The sequence below is a fragment of the Drosophila tropicalis genome, unplaced genomic scaffold (assembly GCF_018151085.1).
Source record: "Drosophila tropicalis isolate 14030-0801.00 unplaced genomic scaffold, ASM1815108v1 contig_593, whole genome shotgun sequence".
NCBI lineage: Eukaryota > Metazoa > Arthropoda > Insecta > Diptera > Drosophilidae > Drosophila > Drosophila tropicalis.
Window position 1 is genome coordinate 13,624,085 of NW_027173070.1, and position 23,679 is coordinate 13,647,763.

At 35.9% G+C, this 23,679-nt stretch overlaps 2 protein-coding genes across 3 annotated transcripts in view; both read right to left on the minus strand.

Annotated features, from left to right (window-relative positions):
• Positions 1–5,583: 5,583 nt before the first annotated feature.
• On the minus strand, positions 5,584–7,837 carry Or88a (Odorant receptor 88a). Its single transcript, XM_068291809.1, has 3 exons — positions 6,821–7,837; positions 5,714–5,869; positions 5,584–5,631 (listed from the first exon to the last, which is right to left on the minus strand). The coding sequence occupies exons 1-3, from the start codon at positions 7,835–7,837 to the stop codon at positions 5,584–5,586; spliced, it is 1,221 nt and encodes a 406-aa protein (XP_068147910.1).
• A 15,212-nt stretch (positions 7,838–23,049) lies between these two features.
• The window catches only part of Dll (Distal-less), a 32,209-nt gene continuing 31,579 nt past the window's right edge, over positions 23,050–23,679 (minus strand). For both annotated transcript variants that reach the window (XM_068289652.1, XM_068289653.1), the window contains exon 7: positions 23,050–23,653. In XM_068289652.1, the coding sequence (XP_068145753.1) occupies positions 23,635–23,653 (19 nt within the window). In that variant the 3' untranslated portion in view covers positions 23,050–23,634. The remainder of the gene's footprint in view (positions 23,654–23,679) is intronic.

Consider the following 23,679-nt stretch of genomic DNA (forward strand, 5'->3'; position numbering starts at 1 on the left):
TAGAGATGGTGAGACGAAAAGTGGCAGAGAGATTGGGAAGGGCTATTGGAGAGGAGAAGGGAAGGGAGGGCCAGTCATATATTTTTCATTCGTTTTTCCACACATTTTGCATAACTATTGAAAAAATGTTCCTTCACAAATACAAATTGCTGATGGAATTTTATAATGAACATTTTTAGTGGGTTGGCTGGACTCTTGTCCCAGGTCTGCCCTACTGGACTCTGGCCTGGACATTTTGTGCGCAGTTAAGAAATAATTGTTATAGGTAAAGTGAACAAAAACAAAAAATAATGAAACCTGTAACTAACACAATGGGTTGGACCACACACACACAAACCCACACACACACACAGACACAACAATAGCAAAAAACTAGAGAAATGCAAAGAGAAACATTTGAAAATAAAGTGACGTGAAAGGTCGTAACATACAAGGGAACTAAATAACAATCATTGCACATGGACAGAACAATGGACACAACGACCTCTTCAGATGTTGAGCCTTACCCCTTACCTTCTCTTCCTCCCATTAACATCCCTCCCTAAAACACTTGGACTAATATGAAAATTTTTAGATAAATTTGAGAAAAAACTTTGAGAAAAAACTTCGTTCTTAATAAAAAAAGATCACAAAGACTTGTTGGAGGACTTTTCAATTAAAAAATTGATTAAAAACTTTAAGCCCTCTTAAAAATATGAAAGAGTATTCATAGATATTATTCATACGTTTTGATTTACTCACATTTCGTACAAGATAAAAGAAAGTCGAAGATGTCCTTCTTTTGGTCAATCTATGTATAAGCCAATTATTAGGTAGAAAATGTCATTCTATCTCTGATTTTATTTTATTGAACTATTTTACTGATATCAATTTATATCACATCAATTCCATAGGCGAATAAGTTAATAAATTTTAATATATGTATTGTCTTGAACGAACTCAGACCTTGTGCAACAAAATTTCCATTTTCTCGCAGCGTTTACGAAAGACAATGAAAAATAAAGGAAAGGAAAATGCAAATCTTGTTGGACCTTTTCAGAAGCTTTCACAACTTAACTGTGTGACTTTGGCTAAAGAAAATCAAGAGAAACCAAAAAAACCAGTGGCGTTTCTTTCAAGAATTGGTATCAAATGTTGAATACCCTGGAACTGGTATAACTAAAAAGAAGCTAAGGGAAACTTTGGGTAAGATATATTCTTTGAAACGTTAGAAGTAAGAGACAAAGTGTCACACGAATCACCAACCTAAAGCTCGAATATTCTTCAAACTATTCAGAAGGAAGAAGAATTGAAAATATAGTATCCATTTTAGAAGTGAGGATTTTCTAGAAATCAGTGGGCAGCCATTTTGGAGGATAAGCATAAGTCATTAGTAATTGAAATGCCTCGTCAATAGACTTTTTTAGCTAAAGGGTACAGGGTATATCAATATAGGAGAAAAACTCAAGACCAAACCCTATACAGACGTTGCAAGCCCTTTTTCTTTTTCGTTTCATTTCGTTTTTTGTGGGTATTTTGAGTAGTGCCAAAAGGTAGAGGCAATACTCATACGCCCCGTTTTAGGTGGCTGTTGGGTTGCAGCAACAATGGCAACTAAACGACATTCAGTACGGTAGGAAGGGGAATGGTTGGCGGCGGGGGAGTTAAGAGAGAGTGTAGTGTGTGTGTGTGCAGCCTCAGAAACCGTTTCAACTGTGCTAAACCAAAAAAAAAAAAAGAAGGAAAAATATGCTACAAACTCTGGCAACGAGCAGCAACCATGAAAAGAGAAGGACAGAGAAAGAGAGCAAGAAATACAGAGAAAGAGACTCACACAGAGTGAGAGAAAGAGAGAGAGAGAGATAGACAAGGAGTGGTGGGGGCGATGGTCGGGGGGCGTTTACTTTGGCATATTCGTGCGCAATTTCGCGTTTGACGAAACATATAATCTTCGCACATTTCTATGGAAATGAATGGATTGGTGAATGCTTTGCTTGATGCATTGATAGATGCATACGACTGATGGATGGATATATGGCTGGTTGGATAAATTGGATTGGTATTGGTATTGGTATTGCAGCAGCAGCGCAGCAGCTCCTACAGCACCAACTACAGAAAAAGGTGGCATATTTCTTGCTTTTCTGTTTGCCCCAGAGAGTTGCATGCAAATTGGTTTTTGCTTTTTGCCTTCGACATGTTGGACAAGAACCACACCCCAACACAGCACAGCACAGCACCACCAACAACAGCAACAACAACAACATCAGTAGAAACAGCAAAAAAATCTACAACGAGAGGGAGGGAGAGAGAGAGAGAGGTAAGAAGCGCCTCAAAGTCGCCTATTTCAGTTTTTATACCATGCACCCGTAGAGTTTTATGGCATACTAGAGCCACCAAAACGCATGTAAAATTCACAAAGATGTTTTTCCTATCCCCATAAAGTATATATTTCTAAGTATTTGGCATAATTGAATCATTGCCACAGAACGAAAAGGTATTATCTTATATATAAATGAATTAGTTCAAGTTGAAGCTCTTACAAATGACTTTCTTAAGTTCGTTAGGAATAGTTTCACGAGGGAAGTAATTGATTTTGCTTTTAGAAAAAGAGTTTGACCTTATTCGAAATAATGTAAGAATACTTTTGAATATAGAAACTATAGTAGTTGCATTCCCCATGAACTACTTAAAAGGTCACCACTACAGAAGGTACTTAACTGTCCTCAAATCTCTATTGCGATGTTCTTTTTGCCTTGGACCATTTCAATGGCCTATCAGATCATAAGAAGGAAGAATTACGATAAAATTACAGTGATTATTCGTCTCTATGTTTAAATTTAAATAAATTATAGTTAATAATGAAATATTTTTATATTTTTTTACTTGATGCATGGTATAGCAAAGTCGGCGCGTGGTCTTATTCACTTGATTTTCTTTTTTAGTTTAGTATTTTCAATTTTTTGTTCTTTTTTCCTGGTCGTGTTCTACTTCCACTCTCTTGCCTATGCAAATATGCAATTAACTTTGGCCTGAGCCGGAGTTTGAGCCTGAGCGGCATGTTGTTTGTTGCCATCTAACATGGCATTCCAGTCAACAGTCGGCATGGGGATCAGAATACCCAAGAGCTGTCAGTTGGTTGCATCAATCGATACATACATATGGTTGAGTATAGGCACCTACATATATACATACTTATGTACATATCGGTGTAGGGTACTAATCGTGGCAAACTTGGCAACAGTTTAATTTGTCATAGGTTCCCTTATGCTTTTCTTATGGCATTTAACGTTGCGTATACTTAATATTTGATACTCTTGCCGAATAAAGGAAAACGAATAAGCATATTTAAAGACATAATTTTATGAAAATTATAATTCGAAAAGTCTTAACTGAAATTCTCTAACTGAAACAGGAATACTAGGTATACAGAATACCAATACTAAATAATCTGTGTAAAAAATTTCAATTCGATGAAATAACTTTTACATCAAGTATAAACCATGACAAACTTTATAATGAGTATCTATATATGTATTTATATATATTTTCTTAGTATGAGAAATTAAAGTCACTGGTTAGAATCCATTATTCTTTACACTCACAAAAATAGTAGTTTATCTGTCAGTCTATATCTTTCCATGCACTCTAGGTCATGATGTATTAATCTAAGATGTTCCTCACTTCAAGAGGCTATTCTCTTACTCTCTGTCATTCTTCCTGTTATGTCCCTTTTCTCTCTCTCTCTCTCTCTATCCCTAACCCTTAATGAAGTTAGACAAAGGACCGAACGATTGATGACAAGACCACCTTACATTATTACATCATATTTTGGGTTAGGTCTATCAAAATACTAGAATAGAATATATCATTCAGTTTTAAAAGAGATTTTACATATTCTTGAAAACTTTTCTTTTTAACAAATCAAACCTTTTCTAAAGAAACTCTGGTATCGTCATGTAGTTGAAATTCCCAACTAATTTTAGCATTAAAGTTAAGGAGGAGTTTTTTTAACACCTTTTAGTGGTTCTGGAAATTAAGACAAAGAGAATCTGCTGACCTTTTTGTATTGCCTTTGAAATAATCTTCTGAAGATTATCCACAACCTAAACACAAGGATTGATTTAGACTTCCAAAACTCCGTAATCTAGTTAGATGACTACATTTGAATATTTATAATCTATTGTTGTTCACTCATTGAATTAAACTCTCTTGAAATAAAGTCAAGACAAACTGATTTACCATTTAATAGAGTATTGCAAATACGTCACAGGGAAAGAAAGATGTGTTTATTTCTTTCATTTTTTATTTAAAATATGCAGAATGCTAACAAAACGTTGAAATGCTAAGTGAAAAAAGAGGAAAAAACAACTAAGAAAATTCCATTGAAAGAAAAAAAAAACCGAGTTGAGTCTTGCGGTTGCTTACCGTGTTGAAGTGTACCTATATATCAGTTGCTTTTTTTGATGTAAGTATGAATATAGTTTTTTTTGCTTCTTCTTCTTATATATAGGTAGACGACGCCATGTTGCTGATGTTGCGTGTAAGACGCGTGTGTGTGTGAGTGTGTGAGTGTGTATGAAGATACAGATACATGTAACGCATTCGCATTATGGCCGAAACGAACGCTTGTGGCTTACATACATATATGGCATGACTCTTGTTGTTGTTGTTCATATTGCTGTTGTTTTGCGTGCCAACCACCCAAGCCAAAAGCCCAAAATGCAACAACAACAACAACATCTAGATAGAGAGACGCACAGAGATATGGTGGCCGTGGCAAGTTTCAACCGCATACAACTTATTTTACTACTAAACTCGCTTTTTGCGGTTGAACAAAAAAGCGCAACAACAACAACAACAACTACGACGAGAAGAAGACGAGGAAAACATACATTTATTGCACTTGAAGAGGGAGAAAAAAACAAAAAACAAAAATACTTCCAGCAAGTCTTTTGCGGTTAGCACAAAACTATGCACTTAATGGGGTGAGGGGGTGAGAAGAAGAGAGGGGTGTGGGGGGACTAAACCTAAGTAGAAGTTAAGAAAATGGCGTACAGATGCAACAACTGCACTACATTTTTGATATTTCCTTCTTTTTTTCTAATTTTTTAAACAATTTTCAATTAATTTTCAAATTTGTGTTTTCAATTTTATGAAGTGACCAAGCTGCAATGAATTTTTGTACATTTTGTTAAAGTGTGATGAGAAATTTAATAATGACTTCTTATGCCACGGCATCTGAAGCTGAAACGCTTTGGCTGATAATAAGTGCAATTAGGCCATTGATGGAGACTGAGACTCCAACATCAGCTCCAACTCCTCCTGCCGCTGCCATCGTCTTGGTGTCTCCATCTTTTGCTCTTTGGGGCGGATGTGAAGGTGAGTCGAGTCGAGTCAAGTCGACTCTTGGCCAACTGTCGCCTCGTTAGCCACCAAAGCGTCTAACATGGGGCCCGATTTCGAGTCGCCATGTTTAATCAAATACGTGACTTGATTTCAATTTGGGCGTCATCACCAACAGAGAAAGAGATAGCCAGATGAGGATGAGATGAATCGGGCAGAAGAGTGAAATGTTACACATTTAAGAATTTAAAGGCATTAAATCTATTGCGATTTGAGAAATGTAAAAAGTCTATAAGCCAATTGAAGTAGCTTCAAGTAAAAGAACAAGAGAACAAACAAAGTAGCAATTAGTTAGACAAATTAATTTCTAATCCAATAAAATGTTACTTACATCCGTGAAATGCACAATATTAACCTGTATCAACCCGTAGGCATCCAGTTTTTGTGTACACTGAGCGAATTGCAGCCAGAGTATCATCAACTTCCGATACTTTCGACTGCCCATATACCAGTTTTGATTGTACAAAGCCGTTTGAAGGCGGCCAGACTGCAAATGATATATGCAATTACATTTCAATTACTAGAATTAGAAAATATTCAAATTCCAAAAGTGTTTTTCATTAACCAAAATGAGATTCTAATTAACTTAATTTGGATTGCAAATAGTTGAATTAATATAACCATCTAGTAAAATGGCCATAAAGTCAAGAAATTTAAAGTCTAAAACTTAACTAAGTATTAAAGAACTGCATGAATGTAATCAAATCTACTTTTGAGATATTCATTTGAAGAAATATCATCTAATATACATTGAATGAAAATAAATAGTCAAACTAATTCATTTGCCCGATTTAGTCAAAGAAATTGAGAAACACGTCGAATGAATGTAAATGAATGTACTTTAAAATGGAATCGAGTGAGTATTTTCAAAACATGGCTAAATATTTTCTGATTCGTCTTAGCCTCTAATGACCTATTTTGGGGATGTCGTGCAAGTAAAAATTCCCAAATCTGCTGAAAAGGGTAAATTAGTTTGATAATTTTACAAGTTTTGCCAAATAGTCGAATGCTTAAGCTCTTTGTGTTGTCAATTTAAGTAAATAGAAGAGAAAGTTTTGAAAATAATTCTGATTCCTAGTCAATTGTAGGCAATTTCTGATATATTTCTGCTTTATTTTTATGCAATTCGTTGCTCGTTTTTTAGGGAATATTAGTCATATGAAAAGGCCGACAAATAAGTTTCAACAAAGATAAGAATCTAGGATGGCACGCCTACAAGACTAGGCCAATTAAACTAAAAACATTTAATAATTTATTTATTTTAATGTCTAGTTAGAAATAATTAAAAAAAAAAAAACCTTTAAGACCTCTTTCAACCCATTTTCATAAAGAGATCATTCTAATATTTGCAGTTAGATCAGCAAGAAGATCAAGAATCAAGAAATTGGTTTAGTGAATCCTTCAAATATATATATGTATATCCACCCTTGCAACTTACCGCCTCTTCCAATTGGGTTCCACGTAGACACAGATCGAAAGTGAATCCCAATAGAGCCAGAGTGGGGAATAGAAATTGAAAGATTTTAAACAAATCCGTTGTCTCTGTTATGAGATACAAATGCAGGCAAATGGAAGTGGCACATACGAAATTTCCAACCAACAGGGCTGCCTTAAAGATTTCATTGTACATGCCACACAAATCATTCAAGTGCTGATGACGCGAGGCCAAACGATATATTTTGGCATAGAAACCGAAGTCCTCTTCACCCAAAACCAAACTATCCCTGGCATCGATGGCGCTTATCTGTCGGGTCAGAGTGTCAAAATGCATTATCAATTGTCGCTGCATCACATAGAAGAGCATGTCGAAGCTGATGAAGAACGAGATGCCACAGACGGTGCATAACATGTCGTAGGTCCAGCACACCATATAGAGATGATGATTCTGTCGCATATTGAAGGGCAACCAACCGGCCAGCAACTGTTGATCCAGGGTAATATAGTCATCGGGCCCTTCATTGGTAAGAAAATAGAACCCCAATGGCAGGCAACAGAAAAACACTAGAGAGGCGTGGCTATAAATAGACACAATTAGATAACGCTTCTTATAGGCCTCATAGACCTCCCGAAGCTGCAGTTCCTCTTGTTCGCTTAGATTCTTGGCAGATTCTCTGTCCAAGGCACATATAAAACGTACAATTTGATCACGTTTCAGATATAGCGACAATCCTCTTAGATTGAAATAGAGGCTAATGCTAAAAATTGGTGGATTCTGATTAGATGGCACTCCCAGATATGATGTAATTAGGAAGCCAAAGCCATTGAAAAAGAAATATGCCACACTTAGGATACCCAATCTCAGGAATCCCATCTGGGTGGTGTTGATCAAACGTTGCGGATTCGTTGGATCACGAGCCCAGTAGAAGGGTATCAACCCAGAGACTTTTTGAAACCAACAATAAATCAGAAAGTCTTCAAGTCGTACCAAACGCTCTTCTTCCTCCAACTTTTCCATTTCAACTTATGCGTCTGCGTGGTTAAACAAGTTTCAAGAACTGACTTTAGTTGGCTTAAACTCAAGAGCCCTTTATATAAAGAAATGGAAGATATGGTCACTTAATTGCTCTTTGCCTAGGTGTAATTTAATTAACAGGTATACGGAATATTACATAAAATGGGTGTATTTCATAGCTAATTTCAATTCATATGCGTATCTTTAGAAAGGGGCTGAATTTCCCCTCTGAGAAACTCTACAGGAAAAAAGGTTGACCATATTTTACTACACTTTGATCTTGTCTAAGTTGAGAGAACCTAAATTCAGTCTAAAGTCTTACCTCTTTTCATTACAGTGTAATTGAAGTGAAAAATATGTTTCTAGATAAAATTTTGTTGGTTCAAGTTTGAGAGTATCTTAAGCTGGCATAGACAAGTTTGGTTTGGTTTTTACCATGTCTCAAATGACAGCAGTTGTCTATGTATTTATGTCCTTAGTCCTTAAACTAGATTAATCTAGCTTAGTCTACTTAAAGTTATTTTGAGAATTGTAAGATTTTTTGTTCTCTTGCCTTTCTCTGAATATATATTGGAGACAAATCGGTGACAGATTATAAGGAATGATTCATGGAGTAACCCTGGCCCCGTATAGAACCCCTCTTGTCAATAGAAACAGTCTATGGAAATTCATAAGTTTGATTTTAGTTAGTTGCATCAATTGGTTATATCGTAGTGTTATATTGACTTCTTAATTGTTACCCATGAAATTATATAGCCAGGTTAGTGCTGAGAAATTGCAAATTGCTGGCACATTGCCAATTAACAGGTATGAAAAATTCTGTAGCCATGTAATGAGCTTCATGTGCATTTTCCCAGAGCAAAAACCCGGTCATAGGGTCGAATGATTCCAAAAACTTGATCTTCTTTTGGACGGGCTGTCTCTCTCTCTCTCTCTCTCTCCCTCTCTCTCTCTCTCTCTCTGTTAACCTGTTCGGCATTTCAGCAAGTCAATCAGAAGTCAATCACTTTGTTGAGTTGCCGATATTCTTCTTGCAACATGGAAACGATTATAAGCCTTCGAACTCCAGACTTAAACCCAAGACCCAGACCCTGTGCCAGTCTCAAGTCTGTTGAAAATGATAATAATCATAATACAGAAACAACAACAACATAATTGCAAATTGGCCAGCACCAACAACAACAACAACAACTACATAACAGCAACATGATAATTTAATGTTTGCCAAATGGCCAAACGGGACACACACAAAAAAACCTTTAAAAATTATAGACTAGAAAAAGAAATATTGAGAAACGAAAACATTGTCTGGCGACCTTGAAAGTGAAATGCTCTAGTCACCCTGTAAATGAGAGAAACAGAGACAGAGAGAGAGAAAGAAAAAGGTGCTAAAAGTTAGTTTCTTGCTCTAATTGCATAATTGACTGTTTCTGATGGCAAACATTTAATTGACATATCTTTGATTTCGCTTGGATATATATGGATATATGTGTTTTTTTCTCTTTTCTGTTGTTGTGTTGTTGTTGTTGGCTCTACTCTCCAACTTGAACCTCATGCGATAATAATTTTCAAGATCCTTGCCGCCAACAACAGCAACAATAAGGGTTCATTCTATTGCCAGGGAGGGGCACCCTGGCCAGGACAAAAAGATTGAAGGGCCCTTCTAGAATTACGCAGCCGTCGCTAGGTCGCTGGGCAGATCTTGTCGAGATTTTTTTTGCCTCCCCCCACCCTTCTTATGAGCTGCACCTTCTACAATTCCAGTTGCCATTGCCGTCGCAATTGTTTTGTATTTTTTTTTCTCTTTTTTTGTGGGGCGTTAACCAAAATACATTTTTTTTTTTTTTTTGCTGTTGCTGCTTTCTTTCTTTTTCTTTTTCGTTTTTTATTTTTATATTTTTTTGTTGTTGGCTGATTTCCGGCGCGTTTTGGATTACACAATGCAATGTGCCAACCCAAAAGGTGAACGGAATTTATGAACGGACGCTGGGTAGAGAGGAGAGAGAGAGAGAGAAAGGAAGACCAGCTCTGGCCGGGCTCTAGCGAGTGGCAAGTTCCGCCCAACGCAACATTGCTGCACCATTCCCAATGCCTTCCACTTCTTCCTCCTCTCCTTCTTCTTCTTCTTCTGTGTTTGCCTTCAGTGTACGGCTGCTTGACGTCTTAAGAACATCCAACAATTTGTATTACACGGAAATGTCGTCGTTTTGAAACAAAGGGCCAACAAATGTTGGAAACTTTGACTGAATCTGCTCGTGCGCCCTCTTACGAGTGGCTTGGTTTTCAAGATTGCTAAGGGTAACAGTTGCAGTAACAGTAAAAAAGGATAGTCTTACTTCTGTTGGTGGTGGTGGTGGTGGCTCCTTCTCTCGATCAACTGTCGGGATTTGGTTGTCAATTTCAATATTGAGTTGGTGGCATCTGTCGATGTTGGTCAACGCCCACTTAACGGTCTTTCTGCAACTTTCTCAGCTGCTTAACCCCTTGATGTTCACCTATTTGGAGTAGCTGTTTGCCAAGAAATCGATTCAAGCTAGTTTATTCTCATAACAAACCAAATTCTCATTTTCTCCCAAGTAACATTGAACTTGTGGGAACAGTTTATATGTTATTTTTATCCAAGAACTTTTTCAATTTCTAGAGTCTTTGTATAAGTTTATAAGTTTTATTACTTATCCTGTTGGGGTTTCGTTGAATTTACTTACTTTTTCCATTTAGTTGCAATTCCCAACTAATTTTAGGGTTGTAGATATGGTATTTCCATTACAAAACTATTATTATAAGCTTTGCCAAACTTTTTTGCTTCATTTAGTTGCAATTCCCAACTAGTTTAGGCTTGTAGATAAGCTATGGCCATTGAAATTCTGAAGTTCTTAAGCAAAGCCTGCTAATGATAGATCTTTGTGGTTCTTGAAATAGTTATACAAGTAGATTATCTTTTGGTTGGCTTACTGCTAAGTTTAAGATGAACTTTTATCCATTTTCCAATTCCTTAAGTAAAAACTAAAGTCTTTTAGTCCATTTGTTTAATTAATATGAATATGTTTTTCAACTTTTAAGGGTTCTTTATTCAACTTCTAAACTATTTATAGACCTCTAGGTTTAAAAACACAATTTGACTATCTTTTCTTAATCTTCTTTTTTTATATTAAGGGTAAGAATAAATGATATTTTTCTTTTGTGCCAAATTTTACTCATTTTACAGCACATTGTACAAAAATATGTCTTGAAATACTTAAATATTCTCCCTTCTAAAATGGTTCGTCTAATTTTACGTTTAATTGGTTCTTCCTCTATTTCTTTTCTTAGCTTTTTCCACATCTAAATCTTCTTACTTACTTTCACTTTCGATTCTAACTAAACTGTTGTATTTTAGATGAACATAACTTTTACTTAATTCTATGCAATTAAAATAAATCAAACCAATTAAAAGCAACACATAATAAAATGGCATAATAGACGAAAAAGGGGTAAAGATACAATAGAAACCACTTGAGATTCTTTTGCTCTAAAGAAAGATACATTTTCAGCAAGCAAAGATACTTTTGCCATTCATTAGATGAAAAGTTAATAAGAAAGAGCATGGCCAACTAAGCCTGAGAACCGTTGAATTGAAATGGAAATAAAGAAAAGTCATTAAAAAAACGAAAACGAAAATTGTATTAAAATTCTAATCAAAATCAAAACATAAGTCCCATTAATATATTTGGATTTCCTTGAATTTTTAAGAGCATCATAAATTCGATTAATAGAATCGCCTGTCAAATGTTGAAAACTTTTTAAGCATTTCTCAACGAATTGTATTCAGGTGTGAATAAGATAAAGAAGTTTTGCAGAGTCCCCCCTCCTCCACTCATCACCCCAACCTGGATAGATGAGCAGTCTCAAGTCCAATGGCCAGTTTATAGACATGCGTAACGAAACCCCCAGTGGCTTTTGGGGTCCCAGCATGAGGCCGAGTTCAAGTGAAATTAATCAAAACTAAACCAAAGCTTGCCACGAATACGTATGCGAATCAATGAATAGGCCGAGTGTCAGTGTGAGTGTAGAGTGAGTCTGTGTATAGGTGAGTGAGCGGCAACAGCAACATTTGACGTCCGCTGAACAATGAAAGTGGCAATTAACCAGAAGCCGAGCATTAAATTATAAAATGCGATCAAAGCAACAGGTTGCCTGGCCTGGCCTGGCTTGACTTGCCCTGGCCTGGTCTGGCCTGTACTGACTGTGGCTCTGTCTCAGTCTCTGACCACCGCCGATCACCATCAATAGATAGCAATAATAATAAAAACAACACAGCCAAAGCAGCAGCAGCAGCAGCAACAGCAGCCGCAGATGCTATCCGATCGTTGTTTGTTGTCATCAATGGGCTTGGGTTGGGTACTAAGACTTACAGAGAGAGAGAGAGAGACTGAGCCGGTTCGCTGCCCAGTGAGTTTCTTAATCGATTTCTTCAGATAGATGCCCGCTTCCTCAGCTGCAATTAGATAGATCGCCATGGGAGGCTGCAGTGCCCTCTAGAGGAACCTCTTCTCGCTCGCTCGCCCTCTTCTCGGTGAAGTGCATTAGGGCTACCCGCTGTGCGCCCAACACTCAGACCTACACAAAAATTTCATATTGATTGAAAATTGATCTATTATGGGAGACCTGAACAAAGTGCGACACAATGATAATCCGCAAAAAGAAAGAAAGAAAAACACAGAGAATAATATGTGCACATGGCCGACCGACATGGCAAACAAATGCTTGAAAGGTAATGTAGAGGGCGTGGTCGCTGCATTCTAAATCCTCCCCTTCCCCTTCTCATTCACCTCTGATGCAGTTTGTATTATCGGATCAATGTGCGAGTGTATTTAGTGTTTCTCCCAGCATGGGGCCTCACACTCCTCTCTCTCTCTCTCTCTCTCTGTTTGATTGACAGTTGGAGACACCTATTCGATTGTTGTTGTTGTTGTTTGTTTGTTTGCTGTTGCATTTTTAATGATATCACGTAGCTTAATCCACTGTTCGGTGTTCTTTTTTCAGCTTCCTTTTTCTGCCTTTGCTGATTTTTGTGTTTTTTTTTTCGTTTGGTTGGCCATAAAGTTTTTTGGCCACAAACATGGCAAACTTTATTTCCGTCCTGTTGGCATTTACATTAACTAGTAATAAATTGATATGGCCAGTTATATATATAATATATATGAATCCCTGCATTGTTTGCACAAACTTTTGCGGCGGTGCTCCCCTTGGAGTAGGAGGTCCTTTGATTGTGATAAGGGAAATGGGTATGCCACCAATAGTCCTTTGTGTGGTTAGTCTAACAATGCAAGGAATAAAGTTGCAAAATTTTAACTTTAACTAGTTTAGATAACATTTGCAATCGTCTAAATGTCGAAATTAATATTTAAATTTGAATTAGTTGTCTTTTAGGCAGTTTATTACTTTTATTTGAGTTACTTTTATTATTAGATATATCAAAGATAGAAAAGATTTAAGATTAAAGAGTTAACTGAAAATTTAAGACTTTTGTTCTAAATAAAGTATTGATTAATTTAACAAACATTTTCATTATTTTTTATATATGTTGTTAATTGGTTCTATATTTTATATAATATTTACCCACTTACCTCTTTGTTATACATTTGCCGATTGAATTTGTCATCAGTTAAACAAATTTGTTTTCCGATTTACTCATTTTTTTTTAACACTTTAGTAATTTAAAACTAAAACTAAGCAAAAATTTCTGATTAAAGTGAAAATACATATATTTGAAAAGAAAGAGACGGAGAATGTGTGGGAAATTTTGCTAGTTCTAGTCTTTTTTTTAAGTATGGGCGATGAAATCTGTTTAATTTTTGTCGGATTTTTATGAAACATGTGCCATTTGACGGGAAATTCAATTTACTTTCATACTTAGATTAGGAAAATATTACTTTAGTTTAAATTGGGATTATAAAACGTCGTCAAACAAAGAGACCTCAAGAATTACATACAAAATCCCCAAATTTCGATGGGTCCCAAAACAAATACTGGGGCTAAAATGAAAATTTTTGGTATGCAGTTTATCTTAGATTACCTAGATCTAAAACTTTTTCAAAGAATACACATGTCTAACTATAATATTAAAGATTTTTGAATGAACGGGCTAAACTATTGTCAAGAATTTGGGGGCGGACCTTTTTGTTCAAAAGCACCTGTAAAAAAAAAAAAACATCGAAATCTGTCATGACAATAATTACGTGTCATCATCTAAATACAATAAGCAATAAATAACTGCAAAAATTTCTTCATTAAATTTCTTGAGAGCCGAGAAAATCAAATTCAAAGTCAAAAAAACAAAAAGGGTCCACCACTGTATATATAAAGGGTATATATAAAGACTTGTTACTTCTCGAGTGACCATGAGTTTTTCTATTGATCGATTTTAGTTTAGCAACTGCCATTAAATTCTTGCATTTGTCATTTGATAAATATTAAGTACAAAGTTGATGAAATGTGAAAAATTTGTTGTAGAATTTAAATTTCTAATCATTTCCTGAATGGCGTTTCAATATTTGCAAAGATTCTCGCCGTTTGATTAAATGCAATAAATCAGAATTTTATTGCGCCACATTCAATGACAACAATGACATAAGACCTAAGATCTTTTAACACCTTCCCCCAGATTACCCCTTAGCCTTCATACGGCCCTGTAAATGGAATCGTAGAGCAATATTTCTGCCATTTATTCTATCACATAATGTTTTATGCATGAAAGGAGATTTTTGCGAAAAATCACATGTAGCATATGATTATCGGTTTGTATGTACATATATCAATGGACTATATCGAATGACGTTTTCATAAATACATAAATAAATGTTAAGGAGCAGCTTACTAAATAAAAAAGAGAACAACTTCAAGTGCAACAACTTGTAGCAGCAGTTTGTTTGGGGCGTGAAACGCGTTTTATGTGTGCCTCATGTTTAATGCGAAAGTTGTGAGCGGAGCTGAAGCAGCAGCAACGTCAGCAAAAGCTGGTCAAATGTGTTGGCCGCGACACCTAACACACACACACACACACATAGATACAGGGGTCCAGGTCCCCATTTCCAAGTCCAACTTCAAGACAGTCCTCAGTCAGATTCAGCTTAGAGGCCTTACACAACAAAACACACAGCTCACAACACACAACACACAACACTCTGGGGACATTGTCGCATACGCAATAAACACATTAACGTGTTATTTAGTTGTCAACACAAACAGGCCAAGAAACCTAAGCCCATGTGTTCGAGTGGCTTTGATATAGACCGCAAGCAATCCAGTCCATGTCCACTCATGTGAAGATGGAAAACTTTCTTTCACATAAATTTCATATGCTAAATTAACTAAATCTCGACCAGAACAACAAACAGTCGCAGAATTACTTATGCTGGTCCTCAATTGATCGCAATGCCAGGACAGGGGTGTATGTTATATAATCCTCAAGGGGGTCTAAAGTTTACTTAGCTATCTAAAAGTTCTCTAAACTAAACCATGAAAAGTTTAGTACTTTAGTTTTGACAATTTATGGATATTTTCTTAAAGCTTAAAACCTTGAAAACTTCGAAAACTCAGTAAAATAAGTCTAAAATTTTAATATAATAACGTAAATAAATATGGAATCAGTTCTTGATGAAATTTCTAAGGTTTGAGAATAGTCGAAAAACCTTTGTGTGTTTTCTCATTTGTTTTGAATAGTTTAAAAACTTTGCTAAAAGCAATTTAAAGTTCCAAATGTTTAGTTTAGTTAGTGCTTCAAATTAAAATTTTAAAACACTTCTAGTCAAGCTAAACAGTTAGTTTAGAATGGAGTTTAGATCTAGAAGTAACCTGACCTCAAATATAAGATTTGAATATTGTTTTTATAGGGAATCCCCCCTTAATCTGTCTCTGATCTATAAATTTGTGTGGGTGCTAAAAGGAATCTGCGATTTGGACTGATTATGAGACAGAGGAAGAGAAGAAGGAGGAGGAGGAGGAGCAGTAGCACGTAGAGACGGAGGTTAGCATACGCAAAACAATGGCCCCAACTGAGTTAAGTTCATCTGTCCATCTCTTTCTACAACTGTTCCAATGTTCCATTTGTGATGATGTCTCTCCTATCTGTCTGTCTGTCTGTCTATCGGTCGGTTAGTCGGTGGTTGGGTCGGTCAAGTGAACGCAATAAAGTTCCCAGGGCGAAACAAAATGAAAATGCTTCATCATGCGGATGGGATCCGATGAGTTGAGATATGTCATAAATTGATTGAGCCAAGTGGGAGAATGCTGATGCTGGTGCTGAACCCAAAAGCTGCTGGTGAATTGTCTCCAGTCTGCGTTGTTGCTTGTTGTTGTTGTCGTCCACAAAAACTGATTTATGATTATTTCGCAGACAATTAAGACAAATAAAAAACGCAAGCAACCAGCCAAATTCAATTAAATCCATTAAAAAAAAAAAAAAAAACAAAGAGCTGCAAGTCTACGGCGCGCTTCTATATATCACCCTCGCTTATCACCCCCCCCCACCCCTCACCCTGTAGTCTTAATCCCACACTCGATACATACAAAAGACATTCCGACTCCAAACTGGGGGACATTGCAAAAGAAAGCAAATGGCATTCGTTCATATAAAGGCAGCTTGACCTCTGGAGGTCAATTAAATTGACTCGTTTTGGCGGACAATTGTCGAGCGGCGCTGAAACAATTCGATTAGGTGGGGGATCGGGTCAAACAACAACAACAACAACAACATCATCATCAATCCAAAACACACACTCACCGACAATTGTTACTGGACGACGACGACGACGACAACGACGGCATTCATTTCGAAAGTGTTTGGGCTAATCAAGATGTGGCTCATGCAAACGAGTTGAACTAAAGGTCACCCAAACACACACACACACACACACATGCATACAATAATACCCTTAGTGTTGACAAATCAGATTGAAGTTGTTCCAAAGATCGAGGGTTGTTCAATTACAATTGCAGTACTTAAGCACTTTATACACACACAAAGAAAGAATCTTTCACCATGTGATTATCTAAAGATTGAAGATTATGATGGGAATCAGACAGTGGCTTAAGCAGATATACGGCAGATATAATGATATATATATATCCTTCTTAAAGCGCTTATGGCCAAAGAAGAAGAAAGATTTAAATTTAGATAAATTTTCCTTAACTTGTTGCAAAACTTGGCTTGTACGTCAACACGAGGCCAATGGCAATTCTTATTTCCATATTCATTAAGGGGGTTAAATGCTCTAGTAATTATACCCAAATGTACTTGAACGATTCGAATTTCCCAAAAATTAAAATGTTGAATAGATTGATAACTACTTTGACTAATTTCCATTTCATTTTCTGGTAGTAGATCTGAAAAGTCCTTCAGTTCCAAACTCCGAATCTCCATTAATCCTTTGGGATTAAAATATAAGTAATCTTAGATATGAATAGTTATGTTTTATATATGGCCTGATCTTTGTTGAAAGGAACAAGTTGTGTTAAAAATTCCTATAGACCGACTGAAAAAACGATTTGGGCAGGACTTTTCGATGGACTCTTTAAATTATTTCCAGTCGGAGTCTTATTTAAACGATTCTAAAAACAAGATGTCAGATAAACACCTATTTGAGTTTTAAATAGTAGTACCTAAGGAATCAATTACATAGATTGACCAAATTTCTATATACTTTATATTTTCAATAAAGGTGGAGATCGTACAACTTTTTAGGTCCTTCGGGGACCAATCACCACTGGCCCAAAATACAATATTTCTAGATTTCTCAATGTCAACTTTGTTTTATCTGGTTTCGATTAAAGTTATCTAGTCATAGACTAGTTATACAAAATCTCACAGCAATTTAGTTAGTTTACATTTTCTGAGGAACTAAAATAGTTTCATATAAAGCGAACTATACTTTATATGAATTTTTTGTATGGAATCTAAGATGATTGTCAGATTTTGTAGAATTTTAAACAAATGCCTACAAGTTACTTATATAATTATCTAAAAATCCGAAAAACATTTCAATTTTTAATCGTTTTTAGGGCAATCGTTTAGTATTTCGATCTAGTTTTAATTTAGAGTTACAGTGAAACCTCGATATAACGAACTTCGTTATAACGAAAACCCAATATAACGAATTTTTGTTAAGTCCCTTGAAGGACTAGGTTTTCTTTCGTACCTATAGCGAATCAATAGATATAACGAATAATTTTGCGATCCCCCTTTCGTTTATCGGTTTCCTGTATTTATTATTGTAAAGCTATAGTCACAATGGATTTGTTTATATTGTTATATTGTTTATGTAAGAGTTGAAATACTTTGGTGACTTTGTTGTTTTGAGAGTTAATATCAACGAAAGGACTCAGAGAGGAAGAAATTGTCAGAGTCTCTTAATCTAATCTCTTAATCGTTATAGTATACAGATCATCGTATACACAATAAAGTTATTTAATATATGTATTAAAAGAGAGTTGAGTAAGGTAAGTGTATAAGGATTATACAAGATACGAGTCTTAGCACGAGCCTGATTCATGAATACGAGTCTGGTCCCTACTCGGGAGCCAGCTATGAGTCTATCATACGTGTCTCCCTGTCGGGGTGTGGTATTGCCATGATCCTTCGATCACATGGTACACTGACTCTTTTTTCTGTCGCGAAATGGGTTGGTTCAAGGTGAAAAGTGCTTATGCTATGTGATAGGTACTTAGTATTGGGTAAAGCGTTAAAGTACTTACTCTAGGTATAGGAAGTCATTAATGGAACAAGTGGATAGTGTGGTTTAATATGGGTCACAATGTACTTCCTAGGGTTATGGAATGTGTGTGTGTTGTCAACGTGACTTTATACTACCCGGAACTCATTCAGCAGTTTCTGGTATTGCGTCTCGTCTTGCTGAATTAGGGCAGGTTCTACTTTTGTAGGAGTCGGCGTATCGTGGAGAAACGCGTGTGCTAACTTACATATATAAGACTTTGGAGAAGCTGCTTACTTTTCGACATCCCCAGTTTCTAACCCTTTTTGCAAGAGCTAAAACCCTTGGTAACTAATTGTAAATGGCAAGCAATCAAATACTAATTAATTAAGCCACTGATCAGTATAACTTTTGTAATAGTCTAATTTAATACTGCAACAACAAGAGATTAACAAATGTTTAAAGGTTGTCAACTGTTTTAATCGTATTACCATATCAATGCATTTTGATGGGTTTGCACTTTTGTCCCTCTGCCAGCTGCAGGATGACATCAAACGGTATTTGGGTCTATGTCACGTGCCCTTTGTTGACCACGCCCTGCATGAACCAAAAACGCCTTTACTCGAATGGTTAATTAAATTAACAGATTTCATATATAACTTTTCGATATGCCTTGTGACTTGGGCTTGTGCTTGTGCTTGGTCTTGGGTAATTGGCAGTTTCAAATTTCAGCGCAGGCGCAGCAGCTGCCTCTCTCCCCCCCCTCTCTCTCTCTGATTCACCCCTCCCTCTCGCCATAGTTGTGTGTTACACAAGTTTGTATCTCGGTTGCAGTTCAATTTGATATTACAAAATGTCAAAGAAAGAGACAGCAAGCGAGAAAGAGTCTGAAGTTTGCCGACAAAACGCATGTTGTCAGGCAGTCAGTCAGTCCCAGTCAGTCAGTCAGTGAGCGGTCAAATTAATTCATTTTCAACACCTATTTTGACAGTTCATAAAATACATTTGTCATAAAATCGGTCGTTCGGTGCGGTCAGTGACTACTTGTTTCATTTGTTTTGTTTGTCTGTTTGTTTGTTTGTTGGTTGGTTGGTTGGTTGGTTGGTTGGTTTGTTTTGTTGCTTGGTTCATTCGTTGCTGGCCAAGATTTATTGAGACTCATTGAAATGCAACCCAAAAGGAGGAACTGCCTAAGAAGACAGACATACAGACAGATAGAACGACAGCAGGAGTAGGAATACTCAATCTCTTTTTTTCTCTTCTCTGTCTCTGTACTCCTCTCAAATTTGTCCCTTTTTTCGAATGTGTATTCTTTTAGTTTTGGAAAGAACAAACAAACGAAAACGAAACGACACAAAACAAAAAAAAACTTAACAAAGTTATTTTACCCAATGCGAACGACAAAAAATGTCATGTCCTTAAAACATTGCTCTTACTGTTGCTTCCAGTAGCAGTTCCTTTTTGTTTTACTCTTTGCAATCGATATGCGTGCAGATGCTCCACTTTGATCAGGTCATCAGCGACACATCGTTCATCATTCCAAAGGGGAACCGAAGGCTTTGGAATGCTGGAGCACAGCCCCAAAAGTCTCTCAGCCCCAGTCACAGTCGCAGCCCATGACCAGTAGCCAAGTTTTAAGACAATGGACCAAGAAAGCCATGAAAGGAACGCTTTTCAAGTTTTACGCCAAAAGCCCCAATGTCTGGTGCAGATCCCAGGGCCCAAAGCCCAAAGACTTTGACGGATGAATTTCACAAATAACTTCAACTGCATTTTGTTGCTGCTGCTTTTTTTCTTATTTTTGCTGCGTTATTTATTGTACGAGTATTTTTGTGCCATGAACACACCAATACCAATTTGGTATTGCATCAGGAGAACGTAGATGATAGAACGTAGAAGGTTGGCAAGGGGGTTGTGGGGGGATGTGTTGGGCCTTCCTTGGCGTTGGTTGACACAAAACCTTGTTGAGTTTTTCGTTCCATCCAAGCAATGAAGAGACGTTCCTTCGTTCCTTCTTTCCTTGTGTCTGTCTAAGTTTGGTATGCGTCATTTTTACGAGGAAATTCTTTGTGAGCGACTGACTGACTGACTGTATGACTGACTCGTGAGACTTGTGACTCCTTTTGCCAGCTACTTTTTGCTAATTTATGTAAAAATTGTCCAAGTGCAAATCGTCCAAGAGTTTTTTGTCTCAGTTCTGGCCTGATCAAAACTTTACAATGGATTTACTAGTTATATCTATTGTTTCCGTTTGTTTAAACAATTAAAAATCAAGTGCGGCTAACTTTTTTTATTCCTTTTTTTTCCCCCTCTTTAAAAAATTCCAAAGCTCTTTCTTTTTGGTTGATTTTGCCGCTGCAAGATTTTAAATTGAAATCGCAAAATGCAAAAATCTTCGACACAAAAATTCCTTTGTCCCATTGTCTTTTCGAGGGGCAAAAGGTTTCTCGTTGTGCAAAAGGTGTTGATTTAATGAGCAGCAACGACAAGTTGAAGTTGAAGTTGAAGTCCAAAGATCCAAGCCGATCAACTTGACTGCTGACAGTAAAAACCCAGGCAAAAGGAAGAGAGAGAGAGAGAGGGAGAGAGAAAAGATGTTTCTGGTTGAAAATCCATCAGTCTTAGCTACTTACCGAAATTAGCAGAGAAAATCAACCCCCAAGGACCAAATGTATCTCTAGCTGAATAAAGATAGACACAGAGAGAGTGTGAGAGAGAGAGAGAGAGAGTTTGTGAGACAGATGAGTGCGGGGGAAAGTGTGTGAAAATGAAAATTATGCCTTTCGAGCACATAATGGAAACCATTCAAGAGAAGCTACAAAAAAAGGACGTTGACGTAAAAAGCCTGCCAGCCTCAAGCATATCCTGTTGCATTCTTTATGATTAATGGAACAGATTTTCCAGTTTCCTTCCGCACACACACACACAGACACAGAGACAGACACACACTCGCACACTTGCTGCCACTTAACGTTTTTTTTTTTTTTTAAGTGTAATGCATTAATGTGTCCTCAATTCAGTGCCCACTTTTGGTCCATCCATCCTTTCAGCCAGCCTCTTTGCCCGGTCTATTGGAAAAACTCAGCCAATGTCTGAACTCTCTCTTACAATATTGAATTTTTTTTTGCTTTATTTTCTTTGTCTGTTGTTTTTTTTTCATTTTTTCTTTTTTTTTGTTGTTTTCTTATTGTTTTGTTTCGATTTGATTTCATTTTAAAATTACGACAATTACTACAAATTAAAGGACTTAGGGGTAGGGGTTTGCGGTAGGGGGAGGGTGGAAGGGGGGTTCTAGGCATTTCTCTCTTCGTTTGTGTGTGTTTTTTTTTTTTGTATATTCTGGTTTATTTATGCCATTTTCTAAATTAAAAACTATTTAAATTTAAATGCTAGCACATAATTTGTTTAAAGTTTTTTATCAATATTTCTTTCTGTTTTGTATTTTGCATAGATTTTAGTTTTTTGTATTTTTGTTTTTTTTTATTTTTTTTTAATCACATGCACACACATACATACACACACACACACACACACACACAAATAAACTAAAAAATTTAATTAAATAATTATTTATGTTGGTTTTTTTTTTACTTCTTTCTCAATTTTTGTGTTTGTTTTTTTTATGCTTTTGTCAAATTAAGCTACAGTGGAACAAATTATATAACAGAGCACCCCAAAAAAAAAAAAATATATATATAAAAATGTTTTTAAAATACAAGAAATATATTTTCAAATATTTCATTACCAAAACAGAACTCAGAATGAACTTGATTTTCAAACTTTTCTACTTCATTTCCTTTAATAAAACAAATTTTTTTTTTTTTTTTAAATTTTTAAAAAATTTTTTATATTTTTTCGATTCTGAGCCTATTTAACTTAACAAAAATTTATTTGTCCATATATTTTTCGTATCTTAAAACACATTAAATTTTTTTTTTTTTTTTTGGGTAGCTGTTGTTGTTGTTGCTTTGCCTCACTGTACAGTGAAGCGACACAAGTCGCTGCTTAGAAATTACAATTAGATCTAGAGCAAAGCACTACAGCAATAATAACTATTATTTAGCATAAACTTTTTTTTTTTTTATATAGAATTATTATTATTATTATTATAATTATTACGCTGGTTTTGTTTTTTTGTTTTATTTTTTATGTTTTACTTTACATTTCATGCCTTTGATTTAGCTTAATTTACAGAGAAATTTACAATCAAAAAATGTTTTTCGTTTTTGCCTTTTTGCCATTTGCCTTTTACAAAATTTGTATTTTATTTTATTTTTGTTGTGGCTTGTTTTTTTTTTTTTTTTTTAGTTAGTTGTTAAATTATATTGCACAATTTTCTCTTGTTGTAGTTGTGGTTGTTGTTGATATTGTTGTCTGCAGTGCAAATTGGATGTTTAAACAAAATTAAAATAAAAGAAAAAAAATTATTAATGCAAAAAAAAAAAGTTTTTTTTTTCCTTTATTTTTTTTTTTTTTTTTTTTTGAGATCTGATTTTACTGATGTTTTTTTTTTTTTTTTTTGCCATAACTTTGTCTGTGATTTTTTTTTTTTTTTTTTTGTGGCTTAGAAAAAAAGGCTTTAAGATCAACAGCTGATTTCATGATTCAATTATGCATTTGTTTTATTTTTTAATTTAAGATTTAAACAAAAGTGAAGGACACGCTTCAAAGTGTGAGGAATGTGTTTTTATTTTTTAAGTTTCTTTCTGTTTTTTTTTTTTTTTTGTTCCTTAGGCTAAATTGTAAAACGACTTTTATTTTATTATATTCTCGATAAAATTTAATTATTGAAAATGTACAAAAATGTTGTGTGGTTTTTTGTTTTTGTTTTAATATTTATAATATTTTACAAGTTGCTATCAAGGTTGTTGTTGTTTTTTTATTATTATTGGCTAAGATATTGTATGATGGTTAACTGCCCCGTAAACTGTGGCCGTTGCCTCATGTGGCGGCTGCTGGTGCTGCTGCTGCGGCGGATGCAATTCCGGATGCAGGCTCAAATCTGAGTGCAGCTGCTGTTGCTGCTGCTGCTGGTTGGCAGAACAAGAGCCGGAGGAGGAGGTGGCCTGCGACCAGGCTACAGCAGCGGGGGGGCAGTTGATTCGGGTGCTGTTAAACCGTCGGCCAAGCACTAAACAAAAGAAAGCAAGTCCCCCA